The 26,521-nt window shown below is 38.7% G+C and overlaps 2 protein-coding genes across 5 annotated transcripts in view; one reads left to right on the forward strand and one right to left on the reverse strand.

Annotated features, from left to right (window-relative positions):
* LOC133656976 (cadherin-23-like) overlaps positions 1-25,700 on the forward strand; it is a 379,926-nt gene extending 354,226 nt beyond the window's left edge. Inside the window, exons 27-32 of the mRNA XM_062057866.1 lie at positions 1,812-1,960; positions 21,600-21,660; positions 21,800-21,948; positions 22,056-22,191; positions 24,707-25,095; positions 25,485-25,700. Of these exons, the coding sequence (XP_061913850.1) occupies positions 1,812-1,960; positions 21,600-21,660; positions 21,800-21,948; positions 22,056-22,191; positions 24,707-25,095; positions 25,485-25,700 (1,100 nt within the window). The remainder of the gene's footprint in view (positions 1-1,811; positions 1,961-21,599; positions 21,661-21,799; positions 21,949-22,055; positions 22,192-24,706; positions 25,096-25,484) is intronic.
* Positions 3,192-12,187, reverse strand: LOC133656837 (uncharacterized protein C10orf105-like). Of its 4 annotated transcripts, none has more exons than XM_062057689.1 (2): positions 12,121-12,187; positions 3,192-3,986 (listed from the first exon to the last, which is right to left on the reverse strand). In XM_062057689.1, exon 2 carries the CDS (start codon positions 3,972-3,974, stop codon positions 3,507-3,509), a length of 468 nt encoding a protein of 155 aa, XP_061913673.1. In that variant the 5' UTR covers positions 3,975-3,986; positions 12,121-12,187; the 3' UTR covers positions 3,192-3,506. The 4 variants fall into 4 exon arrangements, with proteins under 4 accessions (XP_061913673.1, XP_061913672.1, XP_061913671.1 ...); XM_062057688.1 differs by lacking the exon at positions 12,121-12,187 and adding an exon at positions 7,712-7,846; XM_062057687.1 differs by lacking the exon at positions 12,121-12,187 and adding an exon at positions 7,628-7,846.
* Positions 25,701-26,521: the final 821 nt, after the last annotated feature.

Raw genomic sequence — 26,521 nt, forward strand, 5'->3', positions numbered from 1 at the left:
TTAATTACCGATACCGATATCAACTGATACCGATATCAACAGATACCGATATATACAGTTGTGGAATTAACACATTATTATGCCTAATTTGGACAACCAGGTATGGTGAAGCTAAGGTCCTTTTTTTTTAAAAATTATAAAATAAAAAAAGATAAATAAATTAAAAACATTTTCTTGAATTAAAAAAAAGTAAAACAATATAAAAACAGTTACATAGAAACTAGTAATTAATGAAAATTAGTAAAATTAACTGTTAAAGGTTAGTACTATTAGTGGACCAGCAGCACTTGCTTACGGACTGTATCCCTTGCATATCCCTGTTTTATCCAGTGCTTTCATGCTCTTATTTCTATTTTTATCTATGTTTCTGTTTTATCTAGTGTTTATCTAGTGTGTGTCATGATTTTATTTCTATTTTAATTTTGTATTATATATTCTTACTTTCTATTTTTATTTTTATACTTTGTAGCACTTTGAGATTTTAACAAATATAAAGTGTGTTACAAATGCAATTCATTATTATTATTATTATTAGACTGTATTGTTATATATTGATATATAATGTAGGAACCAGACTATTAATAACAGAAAGAAACAACCCTTTTTTGTAAATGAGTGTGAATGAGTGTAAATGGGGGAGGAAGGTTTTTTGGGTTGGTGTACTAATTGTAAGTGTATCTTGTGTTTTTTATGTTGATTTAATAAAAAAAACGATATTATGAGATGTCCGATATTATCGGACATCTCTAATAATAATGCTGTTTATCATGTAGTTTTGCTCTATTAGCAAGAGAAAACATTACAAAATAGGGTGAATTGAAAGAAGGAAAATGAAAATAAAATTGATTTTAATCGGACAAATATGAAATTAATATGATTATGTATTTAATTATAAGAGAAGCAGAGACGTTTCTTCCACTTACCCCCTTGCGAGACTTGTTTGTCATAATTCTTGTATTTTTTTAAACAAAAGTGGAATACAACAATAATTGCATTCCACAAGTTTCAATGTTAAAATTATGTTATAAGTTATAATGGGTTTGCCTTTTTATGGCTCCCAAATGAGGAAAGTGCTGCCCTCTGCTGGCGGCTTAAAATACCCACAGTCAATCAGGGCCTGATTTACTAAGAGTTTGCAAAGTTAAACAAAAATGCAAGTACTAATAGTTGGTGTGTTGCAGGTCCTCTATTAAGACTGCATGTACAATTGATAACTAGTGCAAAAGTGGTGCAGACCGCCCTATTTAAATGAGGCTTGTGTGTATCCTATATCAGCTCTGCCCATGGACACACTCATTTCTCTCCACATTCATGACTTCGTATGCTCCAACGGTCCAACCTGTGCTGTTTCGTTATGTTGTGGAATATGCAGCACACACATATAATATGAACCACCTTTACAAGAGATAAGAAAAGCAGATATTTTTCTTCCACTTACCCCGTAGCGAGCCTAGTTTGCCATAAGGCTTGTATTTTTTTTTTAAAAAGTGGAATATACAAATCATTGCATTCCAGGAATTGAGTTTATTTGCCATCACTTTAAAGCATGTTATAAAAAACTTTAAGTGGATTTTGTGGACAGGAGTAAATAGATACAATATTATCAATATTATCTTTGTAAAGGCACCATTTTTGATACAGCTCCCTAAATTGGGCCTCATCGGATGATTAAATTGCACCTCCTGTTGTGGCTGATGATTGCAGGCTAACCAGAATTGGTTCCATCATGTCCATGGAGGTGTTGGACCTAAAAGTACACCAGACCTGCCCTATGTTGAAATGTAGGTAAATGGTTTTGTTTGTTCACCCAGACAACGGTCCGGCGGGCAGCAGGAGGACAGGCACAGCCACTGTGTTTGTAGAGGTGCAGGATGTTAATGACAACAGACCCATCTTCCTCCAGAACAGCTACGAGACCAGCATACTGGAGACTGTGGCGCAGGGAGCCAGCATCCTCCAGGTAAAGAAAAAAAACGGTAACACTTTAGTATGGGGAACATATTCACCATTAATTAGTTTCTTATTAACATGCAAATTAGTAACATATTGGTTCTTAATTAGTCATTATTAAGTACTTATTAATGCCTTATTCTGCATTGCCTTATTTTTCAACAACCCTGACCCTAACCCTAACCCCAACCCTACCAAATAACTCTAAATTAAGTCTTTGTCACTTACAATTAGGGCTGGGCGATATGGCCTTTTTTTAATATCGCCATATTTTAAGGTCATATCGCGATACACGATATATATCTCGATATTTTGCCTTAGCCTTGAATGAACACTTGATGCATATAATCACAGCAGTATGATGATTCTATGTGTCTACATTAAAACATTCTTCTTCATACTGCAATAATATATGCTACTTTAAAACTTTCATGCAGAGAAGGAAATCACAACTAAAAAAATCACTATTTTTCTGGAAATGTTTGCCTCAGCATTTTGATGGTGTGGGCGTGTGGCACCGAACGGAGATGTTGACATGCGGAGTAAGCACTGTTCATTCTCTAGCAGGTGACTTTTCAAATGATGCTACATATTAGCAGTAGTGCTACTTTTTATAGCAACGCTTTTGCCCCACACTTGACAAATTACGGTTGTCTGTTCGACACATTCCCACTTGAAGCCAAACCACCGCCAGACGTTGGACCCCCTGCTGTTTTTTGGGGGAATTAATTATTCCTTCATGTGTTACCAGATTCACACCTTCTCTCTCTCGTATTACCACTCGCACGGCTGCGCTAGCATCACAGCTAACGTTACCCATGCTGCTACCTCTCTGCTGCGTGAGGGTGTATACATTTGTGACGTATGACGTGACAGTATGTGATGTGTGTAAGAAGGTGTGCTTGTCTGTCTGTGAGAAGGAGACACAGGAAAGAGTGAGAAGAGCCTGTAGTGTAACGCCAGCAGCTGTGTGAGAACGTATACTCGAATATCACGATATAGTCATTTTCTATATCACACAGAGACAAACCCGCGATATATCGCCTATATCGATATATCGCCCAGCCCTACTTACAATATGTTCCCCTAGTGTCCAAATAACTCTTAATTAAGTCTTTGTTACTTACAATATGTTCCCCATACTAAAGTGTTACCAAAAACCCATATTTGGGGGTCAAACATGGAAAAAGTCACTTTATTTTTCAATGTAACAAAAGACACAAGTCATCAAGTCACAGGGCTTTAATTGTGTGTATTCATGATTTGTGCTTGCATTTGTACTAACGTATGTGATTGAGCAGGTATGCTGCATTATTAACTATTAGCTATGTGGGAATAATAATGTGTTTAAAATTCTCCATCGACTCTTTGAATGATTCTGTTAGGGGTCTTTTTTGATTGATTCTTGCTTGTTGAGAAAACTGAATGAACAGAGTGTTGGTTGCGGTGTACACAAAATGTTGAGAAAAGCAAAAAGATGAACATGTGTAAATATTTGGAAAGCTAAACTCATGGAATGTGTGTGGTCAAATCTGGCAAAACAGCATCAGTCTTGGCTAGATCTCAGTGACATAATCATGCAGACAGGGCGTAGTGAGCTGTGGCTCCTTGCTGACCCCTGGTTGAGCTGTCTTTGAGGCGCATGTGTTCCCATGCTCGCGTGGCCTCCGATAGGGGGGTCTTCTGAAGGAGAGATTGTAGGAGCGTCGATAGGAGCCCAGCCTCTTCCACACCTTAAGCTGTGGCTCACTAGACTGGCTTCTTCTGCCATTCAGTTTTTCTCCGGGGCCACAGTCCGCCTCACAGTCCTCATGCTGCCCAGAGGGCCGGCACACTGCCAGGAAGATGGCCAGCGCTGCGAGCAGCAGCGATAAGCCCAGCACCAGCATGATGGTGAATTGTGGGTCATGGCTGTCTAAAGAATGGGACGATGGGAGCGAGATTGTGGCGTTGGATTGATTGAACACGGTGTGTTCTGTGGTGGAGGAAAATGTTAAGTTGGTTGTCCAATCACTGGTGTTCATGTTGGTGAGAACCTGGATAAAGAACACATGAGGTTTCAACTTTCTGTTTCAAATGTTTTCACATTTCAAGTGTCAGCCTGGGTTGTGTGATATGGACGATATACGAGATAATAGATATGAATTTGCCCTGCGATAGAGCTTTTAATACTATCGTTTTATCGTGCTAACGCATGTTGATGACACATTCTAGATGTGTGCCGCAAATCTGATAGCATCTGATAACAAGCATCCTCAACGTACTCTAGCATAGCAATGTTTCCATTTTCATTTTCTTCACAGTGCAAAGCCGCTTCTAAGTTAGCAATCCTTGCTTCCATGGCGACAAATAAAATATGTTTATTTTACTTATTTATTCATGTATTTATTTGACAGGGACAGTACAATCAAACATTGCTACCCATAGGTAACCGACTTTAGTACATAAAACTTCTAGCCACAGGCTAATTTGCAACCTTTGTCCCTGCGAGGCTTTTAAAAAAAGATGAGAAAATTGTAAAACACATACAAATGGATTAAGACAAGTACAAAAATAAAAACACATTGAAAATAATTGGCCCCATTTGTCCACACTATATCCATCCTGATTTTCCTTAAGCCACTTTTCTGTTTTGTGGAGAATTCTTACAAGTATCATCCCTGGAAGACAAGATATAGCAAAACATGCTACACTACATACAGTAGGAAGATATGCTAACTGGATCAATACCAATATCAACAGTAACGATATCAAGTATAGTAGCAGTATAAAGTCGATAGTACAGTGATTAGATTAATATTTGTTATTTTGTCCTTTTTGGTATTGTTTACAAACTCTTGAAATACGAGCCTGGACACAGAAAGGTTTTAAGGGCAAAAACCAACATATTTAATTTGTAGTAATACACAGCCATCCTGTATTTTTGTCTGATTATAAATGTGATAAAACGTTGAATCATTCAATGATCTTAAAAATTTGAAGTATCATTATCAGCATTGGTACTCTATGACCAATACTGCCCCGGTAACTACTTGGTATTGAATCGACACTCAAATTTGTTGTATCTCCCAAAATAATATGAAGTTTCAAAACAACAAAAAAATAGGTGCTGATTACATTTTAACAAAAGTGTAGAGAGAACATGCTACAACAGAGAGTAACCAGCTTTTATTAGCGAATATATTAAAAATAATTTTAAGAAAATAATACAACTGGAAATGACACAATATGGCCCCGTTTACACTGCAAACCAAATCGGATTTTTTTTGCCCTTAAGTATTTTTTTGCCCGTCTAAACGCTCAAAAGTGCTTCAAATCTGATCATTTGGCATCAGATTCAGGCTACATCAGGAGGTAGTCCTGAATGCGATTGGAATCTGATCTTATTAAATGTGACTCCAGTCTAAACGCCGTGCGACCTGAATGTGATTTTTTTGGTCAGTCTTGGGCGAACTACGTCATCCGTGTGCGCGGGGAATGACGCAATCGCCAGCTGATATGCATACAAAGTCTATTTAAGACAACCAATTTTTCGGTGTGTCACTTGTCAATAGTGCCACAAATAATAAGCTGTATGTAATATACACCGATATATTTTGATTCCTAAGAAATAGCGATTGTTGAAGGACCGGAAGTGACGCTGTAGCGCATTTGCTTACATGCGAGTTGAAAAATAAAGCTAACGTAGATCCACACTGATGTCCGTGTCTCCTCTACTTAACAGCCAGGAAAAGATTAGAACCTTTCCAAAAATACTACACTACATACTACATGTACTACACTACACAATGCGTTTTCTTTATTTTCATGACTATTTACATTGTAGATTGTCACTGTAGGCATCAAAACTATGAATGAACACATGTGGAGTTATGTACTTAACAAAAAACGGTAAAATAACTGAAAACATGTTTTATATTCTAGTTTCTTCAAAAGAGCCACCCTTTGCTCTGATTACTGCTTTGCACACTCTTGGCATTCTCTCGATGAGCTTCCAACACACCCGTGGAGTGAAAACCATTTCAGGTGACTACCTCTTGAAGCTCATTAAGAGAATGCCAAGAGTGTGCGAAAAAGTAATCAGAGCAAAGGGTGGCTATTTTGAAGAAACTAGAATATAAAACGTGTTTTCAGTTATTTTACCTTTTTTTGTTAAGTACATAACTCCACATGTGTTCATTCATAGTTGTGATGCCTTCAGTGACAATCTACAATGTAAATAGTCATGAAAATAAAGAAAACGCATTGAATGAGAAGGTGTGTCCAAACTTTTGGCCTGTACTATACGTCCATTTATACATTATATTACTTTATTTTATTTTCACATGAAAAAACACACCTTTTTAAGGTGTGGCGACTTCCTCCTGGTCAACTTCCTTTGTTTTCACTTTATCGAAGTGTGCAAGCAAGTGACGTCGAGGCCACATTGGGGCCACGTTGGGGCCAGTGCGCGTTTACACTGGAGACTGATAAAAATCACATTTTACTTGCAACTGTTTCGTCAGCATTTTTTTCCAGCTGACTGTTTAAAAAATCAGATTGAAAAAAAATCAGATTTGGGCCACTTTGGCCCGCAGTGTAAACGTGTTCTATGTTACTTCATACATCATCAGCCAAATGAGGAGCCTTTTTAACCTGTTTGGAAATGGTTATATTATTATTTACATACTAATAATACATGGTAATATATATCGTTATTGCATGAGGCTACAATTTATATCGCAAGATAGATTTTAGGCCGTATCGCCCATCCCTAGAGTCAGCTCTCTTTGGTTTGCCTCAGCAGCCAAGTGGAACCATGCTGAGTAGGTTTATTGGGGAGCTGATTTGATTGAGATCATACACTCCTGCATTACACTGGCACACATGCACAAGTACTCGCATTTATGTGTGTATATATACACAGCTGTTGCAAGTGTTTGGCATTTGCAGCAATTATGCCGCTATTAAATTAAAGGTTAAAAAAATAGCCAGTGCTTGACAGGCTTTTTTCAATGTGAAACAAATTGGGTTTATTAAAGTGACGCTTACAAAATGCAAGGCGTCCACCTCGTCTACCCTGGTCTCCAATTATCCCCCCTTTCATTCCCCGCGCCCCCATCTCTTCAGCGCCGTAACATTTGTAAATGTCATCGTCCTTAATTCAGCAGAGACAAAGCGTCGCTTATCGGTTTAAGGGAAACACACTGGGACGTGAAATTATTTTTAAGAGCAAATGCCAGGAAAAGCTGTGAGATAAGCCAGTGGAGCAAGAGGCTTGTTAAAGTGTCACTTCATTAGTCAGCGACATAAGCACATGTGTGTAAGCTAGCCAACGAAAAAACGAAATTGAAATAAAGTATGCATGTATTGTATTACAGTGAGAATCAAAAATGGTCTGTAAAATTGAATGAATGAATGACGGGGGCACTGTCTATGAAATTGTACAGCAAACCTATTCCCAGCTCCCTCACTAATTGGAGAATGAAATAGCAGAACTCGTCTGTTCATCCCTGGTGGTATAATGGGTTGCGTCAGGAAGAGGGACCTATAATGATTTTTCTCTTTTCCGATGTATTAAAGTTGATACAATCATGGCCGTAACTACCAATGAGGACACAGAGGTCATGTCCTCTGTGTCTTTTTTATTTGACAAAAAGATGATGACATGACTGATATCGTGTGCGCTGTACATCACCATGCGGTCGATCATCCTCTCTCAATATACGATCTCTGGTCATGCACAGCAGCACAGCCCTCTACAACTCCAGAAAAACATAACTGTTAGGAACTCGCATGGCTGCCGTTCTCGTGACCCCAAGATGCAGGAACCAGGAGAGCGAAGAGGAGGTAAGATGATTTTTATTCCTCAAACAGAGAGGGAAGCAGTCTCGCATGTAACAGTTACCAACATAAAGTGTGATCTTCGAGCACTGAGGAGTGCTCGAGACAAGGCATAAATAGAACATACTGATTGGCCGCAGGTGTGGACCAGGTGACAATCAAGGTGAGTGAACGGAAACAGTGCTCAGCGGAACAAGCAGGAAGTGGAAACCAAAATAAGAGCACTGATAGGAAGTAAATACAAAAAACAAGGAAGCAAGCATAAATGAAGTGACAGATCGTCACAATAACGCAATGAAGTCCACTTTTACATTAAATATTTGATCCGAAATGTGCTGTCAACATAACATGAACATTAAAGTATACTGACGTTGCTAATGTAGGTTTCACATGAAGGAAATTGATGTAGACCGCTGTCGGTACTGTTGTTAAAGTTAAAGTTAAAGTCCCAACGATAGTCACACACACACTAGGTGTGGTGAAATTATCTTCTGCATTTGACCCATTGGGTGGTGAGGGGAGCAGTGAACAGCAGCGGTGGCCGCGCTCGGGAATCATTTTGGTGATTTAACCCCCAATTCCAACCCTTGATGCTGAGTGCCAAGCAGGGAGGTAATGGGTCCCATTTGTATAGTCTTTGGTATGACCTTCCAGTCTCAGGGCGGACACTCTAACCACAAGGCCACTGAGCAGGTTAAATGATAAATGGGTTATACTTGTATAGCGCTTTTCTACCTTCAAGGTACTCAAAGCGCTTTGACAGTATTTCCACATTCACACACACATTCACACACTGATGGCGGGAGCTGCCATGCAAGGCGCTAACCAGCACCCATCAGGAGCAAGGGTGAAGTGTCTTGCCCAAGGACACAACGGACGTGACTAGGATGGTAGAAGGTGGGGATTGAACCCCAGTAACCAGCAACCCTCCGATTGCTGGCACGGCCACTCTACCAAGGTTTATGTCTGTATGGTGCCGCCCTGCCGTAAACGCATGGCGGTCCCCGTTTTGTATGAAGAAGCGCAAATGTAAATTGTTAAATGACAGGATGCTTCAAATGAAATGTTCCTCAAATATATTCCTGGCCACGTCATGCTCTGTCACTGATTAGAATAGGAAGACAGATTTCCCCTTTTTACTTCCGAAGCCTCTCCTGGTTCAAGCCGTTGGGTTCACATTCATTTTAGAGAAACAATGTTAAAAAAAACTTAGGTTTTAATGATGTTAAAATTGTTTAATACGCTAAACTTTGGCATATTATTTTAAAAAAGCGGAATGTTCATTGTGTTGCTCAGGGTAATATTATTCAAATGGTGCTGGGATATCAATGATTTTAGCCTTTAAAAGCTCCTCTTGGACCACCAATTTTTGACCTCGGTATTTGTCAAATCCTGGTTTACAATGTTGGATACTCATGTTGAACAATGCCGAAGCATGAAATCAGAAGGTTTATGCATTTGGGCGTATGATTGCATGCAGTTTTGGATGCCTCTGAACGCTGTGTTTTGCAGTCTTTTTAACAGTGGGCCATTTTTGACATCACAGATTGACAGACGTACTTATATGGTCATCCCACTTTCTGCTGTTGGCCAGCCTCCTGCCATTTGTTCTTGTTTCATGCTCTCTTGCCTGCTCTGATGTCTATAAAATAAATACTGTTTGTGTTTATTTTACTACAACATTTTATATGGTACTGTTTTGTCAACATGGTCCAGTATTAGAGATGTCCGATAATATCGGCCTGCCGATATTATCGGCCGATAAATGCTTTAAAATGTAATATCGGAAATTATCGGTATCGAATTTTGATTATCGGTATCGTTTAGTTTTTTTAGTTTTTGTTTTTTTATTAAATCAACATAAAATAGATACACTAACAATTAGTGCACCAACCTAAAAAACCTCCCTCCCCCATTTACACTCATTCACACTCATTCACACAAAAGGGTTGTTTCTTTATGTTATTAATATTCTGGTTCCTACATTATATATCAATATATATCAATACAGTCTGCAAGGGATACAGTCCGTAAGCACGCATGATTGTGCGTGCTGCTGGTCCACTAATAGTACTAACCTTTAACAGTTAATGTTACTCATTTTCATTAATTACTAGTTTCTATGTAACTGTTTTTATATTGTTTTACTTTATTTTTTATTCAAGAAAATGTTTTTAATTTATTTATCTTATTTTATTTTATCAATTTTTAAAAAAAGGACCAAATTAGGTTGTCCAAATTAGGCATAATAATGTGTTAACTCCACGACTGTATATATCAGTATCGGTTGATATCGTTATCTGTAATTAAAGGGTTGGACAATATCGGTATATCGGATATCGGCAAAAAGCCAATATCGGACATCCCTATCCAGTATGAAACTGGATTAGCCGCTAAACTCAGACGAAAGAGACAGCGGCATTGCAACATTACTACTTGGTTTAAGGAAACAAAAGAGAAGGAAGGATAAAGTATTGTTTCCATATAATCATCGCGTGCACACAATAACACTGACGTGCGACATGCAGTGTGATAAATGTTGCTAAAAACAGCTTTTTTAAATACGTCATTGTGCGCCACATAAGGTGTACCTAATGTTGTGACCAGTGAATGAATATATATATATATATATATATATATATATATATATATATATATATATATATATATATATATATATATATATATATATATATATATATCCATCCATCTATCCATCCATTTTCTACCGCTTATTCCCTTTGGGGTCGCGGGGGGCGCTGGAGCCTATCTCAGGTACAATCGGGCGGAAGGCGGTGTACACCCTAGACAAGTCGCCACCTCATCACAGGGCCAACACAGATAGACAGACAACATTCACACTCACATTCACATACATACATATATATATATATATATATATATATATATATATATATATATATATATATATATATATATATATATATATATATATATATATATATATATATATATATATATATATATATATATATATATATTGTTTAAGAAGTTGCAATCTGGGAACTCCTCAACACAATAACCGTTTTTAGATATATACAGAAACTAGGTTATACATTTTATTGTGGAGGAAAATGTACACCAAAGCATATCCAATACATATTATCCAGACCTATAGGGCTGCAACGATTAATTGATTAATTGTATTAGAAAAAACGTTTCGATATATATTCTGTTGCTTTAGTCTATAATTTATTTAAAATAACTAATCAAAATAGATAAAATCCAGACCGCATGTAGGGCCTGTAACTTTAAATATGTCGACATAGCTCCATGAGAGCGGCTATAGTGTCTGGTTGACCTGTGTGGCGGCAAACTATTTTTTTAAAACATTTTTTATGAATGCACACACGTTAAGAGTAAAATTTAAATGTTGATGTACATATAATAGGAAACAAATAATGAAAGTTATAGCAAAGCATAATTTTTTTTTAAATGTTAACTATTTTCCATAAAACACTAATTGAGGCTATGATTTAGTGTGTTCTATCGATTACTCGATTAATCAAAAAAAACTATTTAATGGAGAAATCCATTAATTAGTTGCAGCCCTATCTAGACCACTAGAAAGTGTGTTAAATGTTTATTAAAATCATCGTCAGTCTTTAGTGAAATCGTCATGTGATTGTCTCGCTCTGGCGACCCCCAACAGGAAACATGGTTTTATAAAATGACTTTATTTATTTTGTTGTTTTAATTTGGTTATTTTGTACTAAATAAATATTTACTCAACAATTGTATTCCCATGTTTTTCCATGCAATTACATTTAGGTTCAAATTATGTAGTAGAAAAATTGATTCTCACAAATAAACAAAGGCAAAATAATGATAATAATCATGACACGATAGAGGTAAAAACAATGTATTCCTTATTTATTTTTCAGGGAGATATGTGTATGATATGTGTCACAATGCACACGCATCTAAACAAAGGTAATAGAACCCAACATTTGAGGTTTCTCTCCCTTTAACTCTCTTGTTGCAAGGTTTCGTCTGCACTCCAAACTAACAATTTCTTAGTGGCATTCTTGCATACCATGTTGTCATTTTTTGAAAAGCTTTTTTATTGCGGTCATTTATCTGTGATGTGTCGACAGTTATTAACTGCCTCTTAGAAAACAGAGGGAGTGTGCAACACACTAACAGGTGATGGCTATCAAATATTATACCCTCGTGGTTATTTCAAATTCACAAGCTTCTAATAGAAAAAACACAGATAGTTATTAGCACGCACCCCAAAATATTCATCAGGACCACACAACTAGTTTTTTCCCCTGCAGTATTTACATATGAGTAATAATAAAAAATAAAATATATGCTACTCACAGCCACGCTTTACTCTTTCTTGTAACTGAGGTCAGATTTGTGTCTTGGCTCCACACACTTGTTTTTCCCCCTAAAACTGCTGCTTTCCCAGAGACGGAGAGGGGAAAACAAAAGGGAAAAGGGGGTGAAAAATGTGTAAGGGCATCAGAGACGAAACGCCTCACTTGTGTTTCAGTCCCAGCAAATGAAGTGCATGAATGCTACTAAGACATAGTATTTAGGCACTGATAGAGTACACACTACTTGTGTAGCCAAACAACATCTGGCTCTGCAATATACTCTTACACATCATGCACCCCCTCTGCCGGCTTGAGTGGTGCAGTCCACTGCGTAATACCCTATTCATCTCTCACCAATCTGACCCCCCAGACTCCTTTTTCCCTTTACCCCTCCCGTCTCCTCCTCTTTCTCCACGTCTCTTTATAAAGCTAATGAGACTGAAGTCGGGCCCCTCTTCACTGTGCTGTGAGAGAGTGCAAAGAAGGACAAGAGAGAGTGAGCGCAAGAGAGAGGTGTGTGTGTGTGTGTGTGTGTGTGTGTGTGTGTGTGTGTGTGTGTGTGTGTGTGTGTGTGTGTGTGTGTGTGTGTGTGTGTGTGTGTGTGTGTGTGTGTGTGTGTGTGTGTGTGTGTGTGTGTGTCCATACCTTAGCACAAGTGCTTGAAAAGTGTATCCTTATGCAATTGAATATGCACTTTGTGGGTTTTGACATATCCACAGAGGAGCACACTGAGGTCATGAATTCGGCCTCATCGAGTGCCGGCATCTCTCTGGATTCACAAGTCAGGCTCATGACATGGTCCATTCAAGCGTGCTCTGCTATTTGTCAGCGCGTGCTCCTTGGAGCCATGCTCAGCGTCTTGCAGCCTTCTGGACATACAGTCGCGATCAAAAGTTGACATACACTTGTAAAGAACATAATGTCATGGCTGTCTTGAGTTTCCAATACTTTCTACAACTCTTATTTTTTTGTGACAGAGTGATTGTAGCACATACGTGTTGGTCACAAAAACATTCATGAAGTTTGGTGCTTTTATGAAGCTTCTGGTTGAATTTTTGACCACTCGTCTTGACAAAATTGTTGCAGTTCAGCTAAATTTGTTGGTTTTCTGACATGGATTTGTTTCTTCAGCATTGTCCACACGTTTAAGTCAGGACTTTGGGAAGGCCATTCTAAAACTTTAATTCTAGCCTGGTTTAGCCATTCCTTTACCACTTTTGACATGTGTTTGGGGTCATTGTCCTGTTGGAACACCCAACTGCGCCCAAGACCCAACCTCCGGGCTGATGATTTTAGGTTGTCCTGAAGAATTTGGAGGTAGTCCTCCTTTTTCATTGTCCCATTTAAAGCACCAGTTCCATTGGCAGCAAAACAGCCCCAGAGCATAGTACTACCACCATCATGCTTGACGGTAGGCATGGTCTTCCTGGGATTAAAGGCCTCACTTTTTTTCTTCCAAACATATTGCTGGGTATTGTGGCCAAACAGCTCAATTTTTGTTTCATCTGACCACAGAATGTTCCTCCAGAAGGTCTTATCTTTGTCCATGTGATTTCAGATGAAACAAAAATTAAGCTGTTTGGCCACAATACCCAGCAATATGTTTGGAGGAGAAAAGGTGAGGCCTTTAATCCCAGGAACACCATTCCTACCGTCAAGCATGGAGGTAGTAGTATTTTGCCCTGTTTTGCTGCCAATGGAACTGGTGCTTTACAGAGCGTAAATGGGACAATGAAAAAAGAGGATTACCTCCAAATTCTTCAGGACAACCTAAAATCATCAGCCCGGAGGTTGGGTCTTGGGCGCAGTTGGGTGTTCCAACAGAAAAATGACCCCAAACACACGTCAAAAGTGGTAAAGGAATGGCTAAATCAGGCTAGAATTAAGGTTTTAGAATGAATGGCCTTCCCAAAGTCCTGACTTAAACGTGTGGACAATGCTGAAGAAACAAGTCCATGTCAGAAAATCAGCAAATTTAGCTGAACTGCAACAATTTTGTCAAGATTAGTGGTCAAAAAATCAACCAGAAGCTTGCCAGAAGCTTGTGGATGGCTACCAAAAGCGCCTTTTTGCAGTGGAACTTGCCAAGGGACATGTAACCAAATATTAACATTGCTGTATGTATACTTTTAAACGAGCAGATTTGGTCACATTTTCAGTAGACCCATACTAAATTCATAAAAGAACCAAACTTCATGAATGTTTTTTGTGACCAACAAATATGTGCTCCAATCACTCTATCACAAAAAAAATAAGAGTTGTAGAAATTATTGGAAACTCAAGACAGCCATGACATTATGTTCTTTACAAGTGTATGTAAACTTTTGATCGCGACTGTACGCCTGCAGCACAGAAAGAGAGGGGGAGATGCGTTTGTCGCCGCCGAGCCGTTTGGGCTTGCTGTGTTGTTGTGGCAACAAGACCTTGGATACTGTGACTGTGTGCAGAAGGAAGCTGTCAACAGATTGTGTCTAAATGTCTTAGTAAATGTTTGGGTGAGCAACAGGATCAGGTGGAACGTATCGTAGGAATACATGAGAGGTACACAAAATAAGCTTAAATAGAGTGTTTCATCACCTAATTAGTGCTGTCAAAGTTAGCACATTAATGCAAGTAATTAATCACAAACAAATATTGCATTAATAAAGTAAAAAGGCAGATTATTCCCGTAATTTTTTTAAACACACATGCTCCTTTTAGTGAAATGCAATCCAGGACTACTTTTACACTGCAAGGCAAAGTGGCCCAAATCAGATTTTCTCCAGCTGTCTGTTCACACTGCAAGTAAAATGTCATCTTTATCACACTCCAGTATAAACGTGCCAGTGGCGGGCCGTGCGTTTCCCACCAAGGCCTTCAGTGATGTCCGACTTCAAAGATTACCTCTCAAAATACCATAATTGATGTCACCACATGACCATTGCTGGAGAAATATTATACAGAAACACATTTACGCCCTACGGGTTATTTTCTGGCACGTTTAAAAATCAATTAAAATGCATCAGCAATTAAAACACATCTTATGTGGTACTGTCATCATTGAAATTGCAAAAAACATATTAAAAGTGAAAAAATTAAATATTTGAACTTACTATTCGACGCCGTAAAAGACAGTGGTACTCGGTGGCGGCGGCGGCGGCTTATTCGAGTGGAAATGGCAAGCATTTCCATATTTCCTCACCAGGACAGCTGAGCAAGCTTCCGGGGTTGGCCGACATCGTCTCACAAGATGTAGTTTCTCTTTAAATATCCTTCTTGAAAATGGCCTTGCAAATTTATAGCTGACACCTAATCAACGTTTTGTTCTCTTTCTCTGCTATCCCGGTATGGCTATGGCGCAACACTTCCCGCTTCCTGCTAAATTGAAACTTGTGAATGGATACTCAATTTGGAATGACAAGTGAGTTTCCAATCACAGTCTTGTCAACATCAGGTTACCTAGATAGGCTACTGTCAACAACTTGTGATCTGATTGGCTATCGCAACTGTCTCTCAACTCTATGTGTTCTCAAATTCATCCGATACTCAGATGAGTATACAATCACAGGACGCATAAATGTCACGTTCAACGCGAGGCCAGCTAGAAGGCCTTACTGACAACAACTTGTGATCTGATTGGCTATCGCAACTGTCTATCACCTGTATGTCCTTGATCACTAACAGTGCATAGACGCCCGCATTGTTGATTCTGAAGGCCTCTGGCAGGTTTTGTACAGCATGACAACATAAGTTAGCTGAATTCTGATTGGATATAAACTCTATAAACTAAAAACAACAGCACTGGAAGGAGCATAATATGACATGAAGAGAATATGAATACTTTTAGATATTTAGAGAAAGTAAATAAAAAATAACTTGTATCTTTAACTAAAAACCCCTTTTCTATATGAGTTGGGAAATTGTGTTAGATGTAAATATAAACGGAATACAATGATTTGCAAATCATTTTCAACCCATATTCAGTTGAATATGCTACAAAGACAACATATTTGATGTTCAAACTGATAAACTTTTTTTTTTTTGCAAATAGTCATTAACTTTAGAATTTGATGCCAGCAACACGTGACAAAGAAGTTGGGAAAGGTGGCAATAAATACTGATAAAGTTGAGGAATGATCATCAAACACTTATTTGGAACATCCCACAGGTGAACAGGCAAATTGGGAACAGGTGGGTGCCATGATTGGGTATAAAAGTAGATTCCATGAAATGCTCAGTCAATCACAAACAAGGATGGGGCGAGGGTCACCACTTTGTCAACAAATGTGTGAGCAAATTGTTGAACAGTTTAAGAAAAACCTTTCTCAACCAGCTATTGCAAGGAATTTAGGGATTTCACCATCTACGGTCCGTAATATCATCAAAGCGTTCAGAGAATCTGGAGAAATCACTGCACGTAAGCAGCTAAGCCCGTGACCTTCGATCCCTCAGGCTGTACTGCATCAACAAGCGACATCAGTGTGTAAAGGATATCACCACATGGGCTCAGGAACACTTCAGAAACCCACTGTCAGTAACTACAGTTGGTCGCTACATCTGTAAGTGCAAGTTAAAACTCTCCTATGCAAGGCGAAAACCGTTTATCAACAACACCCAGAAACGCCGTCGGCTTCGCTGGGCCTGAGCTCATCTAAGATGGACTGATACAAAGTGGAAAAGTGTTCTGTGGTCTGACGAGTCCACATTTCAAATTGTTTTTGGAAACTGTGGACGTCGTGTCCTCCGGACCAAAGAGGAAAAGAACCATCCGGATTGTTATAGGCGCAAAGTTGAAAAGCCAGCATCTGTGATGGTATGGGGGTGTATTAGTGCCCAAGACATGGGTAACTTACACATCTGTGAAGGCTTCATTAATGCTGAAAGGTACATACAGGTTTTGGAGCAACATATGTTGCCATCCAAGCAACGTTACCATGGACGCCCCTGCTTATTTTAGCAAGACAATGCCAAGCCACGTGTTACATCAACGTGGCTTCATAGTAAAAGAGTGCAGGTACTAGACTGGCCTGCCTGTAGTCCAGGCCTGTCTCCCATTGAAAATGTGTGGCGCATTATGAAGCCTAAAATACCACAACGGAGACCCCCGGACTGTTGAACAACTTAAGCTGTACATCAAGCAAGAATGGGAAGGAATTCCACCTGAGAAGCTTAAAAAATGTGTCTCCTCAGTTCCCAAACGTTTACTGAGTGTTGTTAAAAGGAAAGGCCATGTAACACAGTGGTGAACATGCCCTTTCCCAACTACTTTGGCACGTGTTGCAGCCAAATTCTAAGTTAATTATTATTTGCAAAAAAAAATAAAGTTTATGAGTTTGAACATCAAATATCTTGTTTTTGTAGTGCATTCAATTGAATATGGGTTGAAAAGGATTTGCAAATCATTGTATTCCGTTTATATTTACATCTAACACAATTTCCCAACTCATATGGAAACGGGGTTTGTACAAAATAAAATAAAAGCCGCCACACCTTAACAATGAGTGGTGTTTACGTGAAAATAAATTAAAGTAATATAATTAATATATATAGCGGAATATATTTTGAAGGGTATTCATCTTTTTATGGCAGTTAAGTAGAGGAAACAGGAACATCAGCGTGGATCAACGTTAGCTTTTTTTTTCAACTCACTTACATAAACAACTTACACAATGTACGTAACACGTAAGCAAATATGGGAGAGTGTACACATCAATTCTGGTGTGTCAACAATAGCTATTTTTTCGGAATCATTGTATGTAATATTAACACATTCATTTATTACATTTACAGTAGCTTATTATTTGTGCACTATTGACTAATGATGCACTGAAATTTCAGCCACTGAAAAAATACTTTGCTCACTGAAACTGAATGTTGTGATGACATATCCACTTCCATTAACAGGCTGCGTCTTTCTCCACGCACACATATGATGCTCACCCAAAGATGACGTAAGAGTTGCATTCAGGACGCATTTCCGTTTATACTGAAGTCACATTTGAAAAGATTTGATTCCAATCGGATTCTGACTACCTCCTGATGTGGCCTGAATTGGATGTGAAAATGTCAGATTTGAAACACTTTAGAGCGTTTGGACTGGCAAAAACTATCCGATCTGTGTCACTTGAGGGCAAGAAATTTAGATTTGGTGTGCAGTGTAACGGGACTTAGGTTGTTATACGGGTTATTACATGGGTTGTGCTCACTAACAAATTTCACTTCAAAATCAACTTGATTAATCAGTTGATTTTGGGTAAGCGATCCAGCTTTGCTCCAAGTTCCACATTTACAGCGTCAAAGTCACACCGACCTCACTCTCTCGGCTTCCGTCTGCTCCAACGTTTCGCTTTCTCTTTGTGCTTCTATAAGCAGCAGTTCATCCTCCGTATACTCAGGTTAAAAAAAGATAAGGTTATAAATCCTCCTTTGTCCAAAAATAGCCATATTCGCCATCTATTACCAGTCTGCCATGATTACAACAAACTCGCGTGTGTATCCGAAAGTAGGAACACACATTTGTTGCCGTAAGTCGGAAGTGCACTGCTATGGAAACGGAAATAAATGCGATGAGGAAATTAGTTCCGGCATTGATTAAAATAACCAAAATACGGTAACTATTGTACATATTACTAATTGTTATGAACCTGTCAATTATATATAAACTTGCGGTGTGTATACAAAATGTTGATGGGGGGTTTTGAAGTTGTTTTAGAGAGCTTTGAAGGATACAACAGTGACTCCCATTAGCCACATTTCCCAAGCGTTTTTTAATCATCTTTAAAATACTAAAAAAAAAAAAATTATTATAATTGTGAACGATTGGCAAAATTCCAAAAAAGTGCAATTCCCCTTCTAGAGATGATATTGGTGATTGTCACCAACTACTGACCTGTACTACACCTGACCCAGTGCAAAAAAAATAACTAAAGTCAAATACATTTTTATACCCAAAAATAGTTGCTCCATTTTTGGGTGCATGACAAAAACATTAACTAAATATTAATATTTGTCCATTAAACTGTGTTATAAATGTATTTTATGTATGATTACAATATATATATATTTTTTTAACATTTACTTGAGTAGAAATCAGTCAATATGCCATTTCCCGTTCTTGCCTTTCTGTGTGGAAAGCGGAAAAGGCTGAGGGTGTGGCTTACTGGCTGGTCTGCTTGTCACAATGTCGCCAAAATAATGTTTGCAGATACATTTTTACACCAGGACTTTCTAGTTTGTACACTGTAAAGTCTACAGACTGTTTTTAATGCAAGTGGGACATCGATATTCTTGATAATCGGACTATACATAAAGAAAACAGAAGCTGTTGGCGCTGAATTAGAGAGCCTCTTGTAGTACTCTGACTCGCCACACTGAGAAGTCGGAGCGACTGTCAGCTAGCACATGGATGTTGCTACCCAGTTTTATTAGCGAGGAAGTCCGTGTGTGTGTGTGTGTGTGTGTGTGTGTGTGTGTGTGTGTGTGTGTGTGTGTGTGTGTGTGTGTGTGTGTGTGTGTGTGTGTGTGTGTGTGTGTGTGTGTGTGTGTGTGTGTGTGTGTGTTCTTGTATTTCTACTCTTCTTGAGACATCAACAAGGAAAAGTACCTTCCATATGAGGACCGGTGAACAAGTTAAAACCATTGCATCTAATAGAGAATGTCTCATTTGCACCCCTAGTGGTAAATTATATCAAAATGAGAAGGGAGGGGGTTTTCAAATTGACTGTGTGTCGCTTTTAAAAGTGCTCCCCCTCTGGTCAACATATGAAATAACAAGTGTGTGTAAAAATTTTAAGTGCTCCCCCTTTGGCCAACATATGTAATAACATGTGTGTGTAAGAAACCGAAATGCGACCCCTTTGGCCAGAATTAATAAAAAATAAATATGTAAATAGAGACATACTATAATAACTTGAAGTAAATAATGAAGGTTAAAAACCAATTACAAACAAAACATTCAGAAAATAAAAATGAACTAAAATCAGTCTTTTTCTCACAATGTGTTGACTTTTTTCTTATAAAATTGGCAATCATTTCTCATATTATTTTTGTTTCTGTAATATTGCAATATTTTCTCGTAAAATTATTACTTTTCCATGTAAAATTATCACTTTTTAATGCAAAATGTTGACATTTGTCATATAAAATTCTGACTTTTATAACAATATTGCCAATTTTTTTGTTGTTGTTCTTATAAAATGGTGACATTTTTGAGTAAAATTATGACCTTTGTCATAATGTTGCCAATAAAACTCAGATGATTATTATAATATTGCCAACATTTTAAAGTTTTCTTATAAAATTGTGACTTTTGTCAAGTAAAATTACAACTCTTTTCATAAAATTGCCAAAATGTTAAGCTTTTCTTGTAAAACTGCGACTGTTATTAAGTAAAATTCCAACTTTTATCATAATATTGCACAAATGTTAAGTTTTTCTTGTAAAAGTTTGACTGGCGTTGAGTAAAATTACGACTTTTATTATAATACTGCCAAAATTCTAAGTTTTTCTGGTGAAATTCCAACTAATTTTTCAAACAAGCTTTTTTATATTTACATAGTTTGTATATATTATTAATGTTGTAAATAAAAATCTTTTTTATATCTAGAAAGGGTGGTCCTAAAGAGGGAGCTATTTTTCGGAGGTCTCAAGAAGGTTACAAATACAAGAATGTGTGTGTGTGTGTTCTGGCAATGCTTACTTAATGGGGACATCGCTCTGTTTACACAGTCACCTTTAGGGGACCTCTGACAGTATGACCTTTTTAAATGATAGTCAGATCCATTCTGAAGATGCCTAAGTGATTTTTAAGCTTTGGCCCATAAAACATGTTCACTGGTTAGTTTGAGTGTGAGACATTTGCACAGTAGCCCCCTCATCGGGCTGTAGCTGGTGACTGTAACTTCCTGTAAGAGGACACGTGTAGTGCTGTATTCTGAGGATCATGTCATATTTAATTTGAACTTTTTTTATTTTTATATGGTCCTCAGTAGTCACGTACAAATTTGTGTGAGTTATGCAAAATTATTTAAATTTGGTCCTCATGAACCATATCAACTCTTTTTCCCCAGGGTCCCCAGTAAGATTGATCAGCACATTACTTCATCAATCCAGAGATTTAAAGACGGGTGTGAGCTAACTAGGCAGTGGCCATTTTACCTAATTTTTTTTATGCCTCCACAACCTGTAGAAAGGGTGGTCCCCACAAGGGATGATCAAAAACTTGGTCCCCATTCCAAATGATAACCAGTATGTCTGTGTGGGTGTGTGTGTGTGTGTGTGCGTGCGTGCGTGCGTGCGTGCGTGCGTGCGTGCGTGCGTGCGTGCGTGCGTGCGTGCGTGCGTGCGTGTGTTTGTCAAATGCAATAAAGAGGTTTAAATCTTCTGCTGAATGAATGAATGACGGATTGTCAGCATTGCAGGTGATTTAAGGCCTGATGAGTGGTGGTCTCCGACTTTTGCACAGCAGTGTAACAGTTGTTGTACGTTTGTGTGCTTGTACAGGTACAAGCGACAGATGCAGACCAGGGGGAAAATGGCCTTGTCCTCTACAGGATCGTCACTGGTATGAATGTCACTCTCTTTGCTCAACTTGTTAATGTATCAAGAATGTATACACAGGCTGATTTAGAGTTCACGAGTCTTGCAGGTGCCTCTGGAGAAATCCTGCATACTGTAGCCCTGTGTTTTTGTGTTGAATGCAGGAAACAGTCATAGCCTGTTCAGCATCGACAGACAAACGGGATTGATGACCAGAGGGCGCAGGCCTTTGGACAGAGAGACCAGCAGCTCTCACGTGTTGGAAGTGGAAGCCTACAACAGTGATGAAGGCAGCATGAGGAGCACTGTGAGGGTGAGCAGCACACCCGTACAAGATCCGTGTGCAACACACAGCCAGTATAGTAACTTGTTCTTGCATACCTGCTTATGTCGACTTACTGTAAGTTTAAACCCCTGCAGGTGATCGTATATGTGGACGACACAAACGATGAGGTGCCGGTATTTACCCAGCAACAGTACAACCGTCTTGGCCTTAGAGAGACTGCTGGGATTGGTACCTCTGTGATAGTGGTTCGTGCTGCAGACCCTGACACAGGTGAGTTCAGTGGGAAGACAGTGCAGGACTCTGGAGCTTATTGGTTTTATTAGTTGACCTAGTTCCATAACACTGGGCTGAGAAAAAAACACTCTCTCCTGGGCTGTGTGGGACTTTTCTATCTATCTATCTGTCTGTCTGTCTGTCTGTCTGTCTGTCTGTCTGTCTATCTGTCTATGCATACCATATGTCATTTAAATATGTAATTTCAGTACAAAGATGCTACAAGTCACTGCAGTAATAGCTCATTACTCACATAAGCAGTATAGTAGGTGCGGATATTGCTCCTGTAAAGAGCGCCCATCTGACTCACATATTCTGACCTGATGAGGAAATAGAAATAAATATGAATCTTTTTTCCCCCTCATCCAAGCGGCGCCCCCTAAACAATGTCGCCAATGTGGCCTACAGTATATTTAAAACCACCACTGATGCAAGTTCTAGGTTCTAGGGACAGCCATTCAAAAAAAGGTGGTATTTGCGCAAATGTTGACATAACAGGAAAACGTGTTAACAGGAAGAAACAAACCTAAAATATTTTAGACTTAGACTTAGACAAACTTTATTGATCCACAAGGGAAATTGTTCCACAGAGTAGCTCAGTTACAAAGGATGGAAAGGGTAAGGAAGGAAAGGATAATGCAGGTATAAAGTAGACTAAAAATGTACTATAGTAGCAATATAAAATATAACATATATATAATATTTACATATTATATATACAGTATATAATATATACTGATACATACTGATGCTAGGGCCCCGAAGCACCCACAGACAATGCCGAGCCCCCCGTGGGATTAATGGCAACTTTCAATCTTTAAAATAATTTTTGAAAAATCAATCCTGTTGTAGTTAATTTTGTGGCGAGTTTGGTCCGTTTTACAAAATAATAAAGCCACAAATCATATGGGATATTAACTTCGCTGAACGTCTATTTTTTTTTTTTTAATACACACACACCGAGCACCCACTGGTAGAAATGTAGATCGGCACCTATGTACTGATATATTATATTATTATATTATAGTTTTATATAATATGGCAGCACGGTGGTACAGGGGTTTGTGCGTGTGCCTCACAATACAAAGGTCCTGGGTTCAATCCTGGGCTCGGGATCTTTCTGTGTGGAGTTTGCATGTTCTCCCCTGTGACTGCGTGGGTTTCTCCCAGGTAGATTGGCAACACTAAATTGGCCCTAGTGTGTGAATGTGAGTGTGAATGTTGTATGTCTATCTGTGTTGGCCCTGTGATGAGGTAGCGACTTGTCCAGGATGTACCCCGCTTTCCGCCCGAATGCAGCTGAGATAGGCTCCAACACCCACCGCGACCCCGAAAGAGACAAGCGGTAGAAAATGGATGGATGGATGGATGGATGGATAGATGGATGGATGGATGGATGGATGAATGGATGGATATACAATATATAACAAATCCCAATTACCATGTACAATATGACAGTATAGATGACAGCTGTAGCAGAAAAAAGGGCAGCATAAAATAGAGTAGATCCAGCAGAAAATATACATTATAAACAAAGAGAGGCAGTTTACATATAGAACATTTGCTTATATTATCAAAAAATATATATGTGGTGCAAACTTTTTAAATTATGTTTACACTGCAGGCCAAAGAGGACCAAATCCAACTGACTGTTTAGTTTACAAGTAAAATGTGATCTTTTTAGACTCCAGTATATACGCACACAGGCCCCAATGTGGCCCCAATGTGGTCTCGACGTCACTTGCATGCGCAGTTTGGTAAAGTGAAAAGGAAGGAGGTTGACCAGATTCTGTAAATGAACAAGGAAGTTGCTACTACACAATGAAAACATGGACGCCACAGATCAGTGCGTTTGTGCTGTGGCTGATGTGTAGAGGAAGTAGTCAGATGATGGAAAACAACTGCAGAAGGAGGAAGTGATTGTGAAAGGTGATTGTGCTGCGCACGCCAATGATCAACGATGACGCAAAAGTTGCACACATGTCGCATTGCTGTTTAGACTGAAGTCGCATTTGACAAGATCAGATTCCAAACAGAATCGACAACCTCCTGATGTGACCCAAACCTGATATGTAAATATCAGATTTCAAGTAGTTAGGAGATTTTATAATGGCAAAAAAAATCAGACCTGTGTCACTTTAGGGCAAAAAAATCGAATTTGGTGTGGAGTGTAAACAGAGCCATAATTTCTTGCTACATTCTACTTTCAGTGACGTGAGTTTGAATTATATTATTACATTAGATATCATATACAATCACACAGGACGCGTATTATTCGCGCATTAAAAACAATACTGCCATTTAAGGTAACATTTATTAATTTGTTATTGTTGGGTTAACATTGCCAGTCTTTGTGTGCAACACATAGTTTTTTTTAAGTTGTTGTTATTATCTCCATGTTCTCTTCTTAGGTATCATTGTTTGTTGTGTAAGGTGTATAAGATGCATCAAACTGTTGCAAGAAGTAATTATGGTGCTCAAAGAAACAATCACTCTTTTTCTCTCTGGTCAGGTGATGGTGGAGCGGTAGCTTATGCTCTCGTTTCGGGCTCGGATCACAAGTTTGAGGTGGACGTCAGCACGGGCCTGGTAACCACAGTGGACTATCTAGACTACGAGACCAAGACCACCTACCTGATGAATGTCTCAGCCACAGACCAGGCCCCGCCGTTCCACCAAGGCTTCTGCGCGGTCTACGTCACTTTGCTCAATGAACTCGATGAAGCGGTGGCCTTTTTCTCAGCCGGTTATGAAGCCTCGCTGCGTGAGAATATTGCCACGGGTACAGAGGTGGTTCAGGTGCAGGCCCAGTCAGCTGACAACTTGAACCAGCTGACTTATAGATTTGATCCGGATACATCTCCAGCAGCCCTGGCCCTCTTCAAGATAGACAGCGTCACGGTGAGTAAATTGTTTGGGTAACACTTTAGTATGGGGAACATATTGTAAGTAACAAAGACTTAATTAAGAGTTATATGGACACGAGCGGAACATATTGTAAGTAAGAAAGACTTAATTTAGAGTTATTTGGTTAGGGTTAGGGTTAGGGTTAAAGGGCTCGGGTTAGGCTTAGAGGGTTAGGGTTAGGGTTGGGTTAGGGCCATGCAGAATAAGGCATTAATAAGTACCAAATAATGACTAATTAAGAGCCAATATGTTACTAATTTGCATGTTAATAAGCAATTAATTAATGGTGAATATGTTCCCCATACTAAAGTGTTACCATTGTTTGTTTTTTGTCTTGACCAAGGTTTGTCAAGATATGAATAAACATTACGTTGATGTTTTAGGGTCGGATCACAGTTACAGGTCTGCTGGATAGAGAGAAGGGTGACACGTACACCTTGACTGTCGTAGCTGATGATGGAGGACCTAAAAAAGACTCAACTGTGGTATGGATGCTTACTTATGAATTGATATCTGCCGCAAAGACAAAGGTATTAGGAAGAATCTCTTCAGTAATTAAACTATGTCCAAATTGCAGGCATAATCGATTATTTTGTTAAAATACAATCTTTTTGATGTAGCTGTCCACATTACAATTATAAATGCAACTTCAAAATGTGCTAGTGTCAACGTAATGAAGCATTGAACCCGATGTCACATGTGGTGTGTTTGCAGAAGTAAACATGGCTCTGATTCATGTCAATCTCAGTCCTGATGCATTTGTGGCAATTTCAAGGATGTTGTGCACTGTTTTCTTTACCAGATTATTTGGCGTAGGATATTAGAAAGAAGGCAGGCAATAATTTTGGCTATAGCAGATTGTGCGACATTACGAGGAGAGTGAGGGTGAAGAGTCGGAGTCAGGAGTGGTAAGACATTGGCATGAGCCGCTTTGATTACAGGTAGGTCGGATGAACGCGACCTGAATGTAAAAACTGTGGCCGCATTGCATAGATTTATGACAACATACGAGAGAGGTAATGGGTTGAAATGAAAAAAAAACACCTAAATTGTACTGTTTACACTAACATGACAAAATCCAATACATGTCACATGGACAATAACTCTGAATGACCTGCAGTGTGAACACAGTCTTATTTATGGGCCTGAAGTATTATTCTTCATATCATGTTGGACAATTCAGTACAGTAGTACCTCATTATGAGCTCAATTGCTTCAAAATTGTAACTCAAAACACTTATATCTCAAATCAGTTCCGCCCATTAAAATTAATGGCAATCAATTTAATCCGTACTAAGCCTTCCCAAAACACCACTATTTTAATATGTGACATGCCTTTTAAAAAGCAAACCAAACTTTTAGATTAGAAATATTTGAAAAATACAAAAATAGAATGATTATAGTTCAAACAGTAGTTTTA

Source organism: Entelurus aequoreus, linkage group LG09, assembly GCF_033978785.1.
Source record: "Entelurus aequoreus isolate RoL-2023_Sb linkage group LG09, RoL_Eaeq_v1.1, whole genome shotgun sequence".
Taxonomy (NCBI): Eukaryota; Metazoa; Chordata; class Actinopteri; order Syngnathiformes; family Syngnathidae; genus Entelurus; species Entelurus aequoreus.

Coding starts and splice junctions, on each gene's coding strand:
- LOC133656837 (XM_062057686.1), bottom strand. CDS start 7,670: ATGACCAGAGATCGTATATTGAGAGAGGATGATCGACCGCATGGTGAT. Junction 3,987..7,622: donor ATGATCGACCGCATGGTGAT/GTACAGCGCACA, acceptor TTCTTTATCCAG/GTTCTCACCAACATGAACAC.